The sequence below is a fragment of the Vicia villosa genome, linkage group LG4 (genome assembly GCF_029867415.1).
Source record: "Vicia villosa cultivar HV-30 ecotype Madison, WI linkage group LG4, Vvil1.0, whole genome shotgun sequence".
In the NCBI taxonomy this organism is placed as follows: Eukaryota; Viridiplantae; Streptophyta; class Magnoliopsida; order Fabales; family Fabaceae; genus Vicia; species Vicia villosa.
In genome coordinates, this window is record NC_081183.1 from 168799089 (window position 1) to 168803649 (window position 4561).

Here is a 4561-nt window from a genome sequence, read left to right on the forward strand (position 1 = left end):
GGGAAAGGGAAAAAGTAAAGGAAAAGGTAAAGTTAAAGGGAAGGGGAAAGTGAAAGGTAAAGGGGGGGAAAGGGAAAGGTAAAGTTGGAAGACCTAGTAAGAAGAAAGTTAGTGAGTGTGCCACATCTGGGGAAAAAGTCTGTTAGATAATGATGATGCAGATGAAAAAGAAGCACAACTAAATTTGAAGGGTTTAAGTGATATTGAGGATGACAACAGTGAAGATTGATTTGAAGAATATTTTAGTAAGGATGACTGTGTTGGAAAGGCTTTATGGCAAACTTTCAAAATGCTTAAGAGGACGGAGGACTATAAGTGGGAGTTAGGAACCTATTTTGCTACTAACCAAGAGTTCAAGGATGCCATAAGGACATATGCCATACACAATGGTAGGAACATGAAGTTCAAGAAAAATGATTAAAAAAAAAGAATGAGAGTGATATGTAAAAAGGTTGTCCATGGGAGGCATATTGTGCCAAAATTCAAAATGAGGATACATGGCAACTCAGGAAGGTTGTTGACAAACATACTTGTAGCAGGGATTTCAAGGTGAATTTTCTTAACTTAAAATGGCTGAGTAGTAAGATGCAGAAAAATGTTAGAGAGAATCCTAGTTTAAGGCTAGTTGACATTATGGAGAAGACCCAACAAAAATGGAATGTGGGGATCAATATAACTCTTGCATACAGGGCTAAGACAAAGGCAATTGACATTGTTGATGGATCATTTAGAGAACAATACAAAAGAATACATGACTATGCACATGAACTTCTGAGGGCCAATTCTAGTTCAACAGTCAAAGTAACCAGTTAACCATTTCAAGGTGGAGAAGAAAGCATTGAGAATCCTCAAAGTCAACTGAATCCTTATTTTCACATAATGTACATCTGTTTTAAGGCATGCAATGACAGTTTTTTCAAGTGCAGGCATATAATAGGTTTGAATGGATGCTTCTTGAAGGGTTACTATGGTGGACAGATTCTTGCTGCAATTGGGAGGGATCCCAATGACCAGATGATGCCAATTGCTTTTGCTGTGGTGGAGGGAGAAACCAAAGATTATTCGAGTTGGTTCCTTGAGTTGGTGATATCTGATCTTGGAGGGCCAAGGATACGCAAAACCTACACTTTCATAAGTGACCAACAAAAGGTACTCTTAATACACATTCTATGACTGATGCATTCACACACACACACACACACACACACACACACACACACACACACACACACACACACACACACACACACACACACACACACACACACACACACACACACACACACACACACACACACACACACACATATATATATATATATATATATATATATATATATATATATATATATATATATATATATATTTCTGTAAGAATTGTTGCCTCATATGTATATTTTCTTAGGGACTTTTACCAGCTCTAGAAGAATTATTGCCTCAAGTGGATCAGAGGTTCTGTGTCAGGTATGACTATATAGGCATGTATATTTCTGTAAATGTTTTAATAAACATTCTCATTGTTGGTCTATACTGGTAGGCATTTGTACAACAATTTTAGAAAGAAATTCCCAGGTGCCAAACTCAAGGAATTAATGTGGAAAGCTGCTACAGCTAGTTATAATAATGCATTTGAAAAAGCTATGCTGGAGATGAAGGGTGTTAATGAGAATGCCTTCAAGCATTTGATAAAGCTGCCAGCTAAATATTGGAGCAAGGCATTCTTCAAGCCATATCCTCTTTGTGATGCCTTGGTGAACAACATGTCAGAGGCTTTCAACTATGTGTTTATGACTTCTAGAGCCAAACCTATAATAACCATGCTTGAAGAAATCAAGGTATATCTCATGCTACGCCATTTTTTTGTGGAGTGTAAGATGTTGTAAGCTGCCTGCTTATGCCATTGATTTTACAAAATTCATTAAACTCCTTGGAGGTGAATTCTCCGCCCCTATCTGTGCGTACGCAACATATAAGGGCATCTGACTCCTTCTCAACAAGACTTTTATAATTTTTGAAAATTGTAAATGCTTCAAATTTTTCAGCAAGAAAATATATCCACACCTTTCTACTGAAGTCATCAATAGATGTTATAAAGTACCTCTTGTTGCTATTGGAGTTGGGAGTAATTGGACTGCAAATATCACAATGTACAAGCTGCAATTTGTGTGAAGCTCTCCATTGACTCTTCTTTGGAATGGCATCTCTATGTTGCCTGCCTACAAAGCATTCAGTACAACTTTTATTTGAAGCTTTAACAAGTAGAAGACTCTTCACCATCTGTTTATATTACAAAGTCCTCAAGCCTTTGTAACTCAAGTGTCCAAATCTACGATGCCACAGCTATGAGCTATCTTCAGTAGCTAATTGTAGGAATGTTGATGTCTCTTAAATCACCACACCAGCCAATAACACAAACATTCGATTTGCCATCATTTTTGTTTGCATGACCAGACCTCTTTTTGGATGGTACAACTTGCATGTCCCATTTTGTATAAGTAAAGTTAGTCCCTTTTCTTGAAGTTGGCCTACACTCAGGAGGTTATTTTTTAAGTCAGGAACATCGTAGACATCAGTGACTACTTGAACTACACAATTAATCTCAAGTCGAATGTTCCCTTTTCCCATTACTTCCATTTTGGAATCATTGCCAAGCTTTATTGAGTGTTTGAAATCTTCATTAATAGTAGAAAACCACTGCTTGTTTCCACACATGTGATTGCTACAACCGGAGTCAAGAAACCACACATCTTTTTGTTTTGAATTGTTAGCTTCAACATAAGACAAAAACAACATCTCTTCTTCATCAATTTCAGCATAATTTGCACTTTCCTTCCATCTTGGGCATTCATATTGGAAATGCCCTAGTTTATGACATTTAAAACATTCCATTGTGGCTTTGTTTGGAAACTGTCTTCCGCTACCTCGGCCTCTTCCTGAATCCCAACCAAAATCTCTATCTCTACCTCTTCCTCCATGTTGCTCTTCATGTGAAACCTTCAATGCTTGCTCATCTCTAGTGTCTCTTCTATGAAGATTCATTCTTTATTCATGAACCAAAAGGCTGCTTTGAAGTTCATTTATTGTCAACTCATCCAAGTTGTTTGACTCCTCTATTGAACACACAACATAGTCAAATCTTGAGGTCATTAATCTCAAGAACTTTTCTACAATCATAATCTGTGTCATGTTCTCACCATAAATCTTCATCTTGTTTACAATTGTAAGCGTCTGAGCAAAGTACTCGTCCACTTTTTCTCCTTCTTTCATTTGAAGGACTTCAAATTTCTTCCTCAACGCTTGCAATTGGGCTCTCTTCACCCTACTCGTCCCCTGGTACTTTTTGTTTCATTGAGTCCCAAATGCTCTTTGGACTCCCTTTGTCAAGAATAGTCTCCATGATGTTTCTTTCAATGGACTGTAAGAGATAGTTTTTCACCTTCAAATCTTTTATTTTCTGTTCTTCAATCGACTTTCTTTGTGCCTATGTTTATTGAACTCCATCAACTATTGTAGGAATGCCGACATCCACCAAGCACCAATATTCTTTTGACCTAAGAAAATTCTCCATGAGCATAGCCCAATGATCATAATGACCATCAAACTTAGGTATTGCTGATTGCACAAAGCTGCTACTTTCAGTTTCTCACTTTCTCTTTAGGAAACTGCAGTTCCTAGTTTCACTCAATCAGGCCCTTTAATAGGGCTCTGATACCAATTTTGTTAGAGTTTTATGGAATAGAAAAACTGATTTTATTAAATGACATTAAAGTGGCATATATAGCCTTACAGAAATAAATGAAATGTTCAACTCACGTTGATAACAATTACAATTGAAACAAATTGTATTTTACTTAGTGGAACCTAAAAACTACGAACTTATTAACTGAATCCAAATAAATGGCAACATAAAATTAAATCCTAACAGTTACCAAATAGGGTTAGTCCCTATGGAATACATGTAGCTCATAATATGCATAATTATGAAGAACAAAAATTCAATCCATGATCCTTCGGGATGCACTTTGTTTGAAAACTTCCTTCTTAGAGTAAAAGAAATTGAAAACCGCAAGAAAAAAAAACACAAGTAAATCCACAAATAATGTCTTTGAAATATTAACAAAATTATTAAATCATTTAATTTAGTTATTATATTAATAAAAATATTTATTTTTAAAATTTATTCAATATTTATAAATTATGATTTATAATGCCAAAGTAACCACAATATATATAAAAAAAATCAAATTAAAGCATTTTAAAATCTAAAAATTATCTTAACATTTATACTCTCTCACTCACAAACAACACATTATTTTCTCTCACTTCACCAAATTTTTTCTATTCTATTCTATTCTATCTTAATTATATTAAAAATTATACATTAATTAATATATTCAATTTACATTAAAATAAAGCAGAGTTTAATTATTATTAGGTTATATTATATATTTGACTATTAAATAGAAAAAGAACAACATTAGACTCATTGTAACAATTCATAATTAATGGCAATAATAATAATAATAATAATATAAAAAATATTTTTAAAGGCTTAATTTAT

General features: G+C 34.4%; 1 protein-coding gene across 1 annotated transcript; it reads left to right on the forward strand.

Annotated features, from left to right (window-relative positions):
* Nucleotides 1-585: 585 nt before the first annotated feature.
* Nucleotides 586-2169, forward strand: LOC131598284 (uncharacterized). The gene is made up of 5 exons (XM_058870899.1): nt 586-801; nt 898-1149; nt 1406-1464; nt 1538-1879; nt 2043-2169. The coding sequence occupies exons 1-5, from the start codon at nt 586-588 to the stop codon at nt 2167-2169; spliced, it is 996 nt and encodes a 331-aa protein (XP_058726882.1).
* The last annotated feature ends 2392 nt before the right edge of the window (nt 2170-4561 follow it).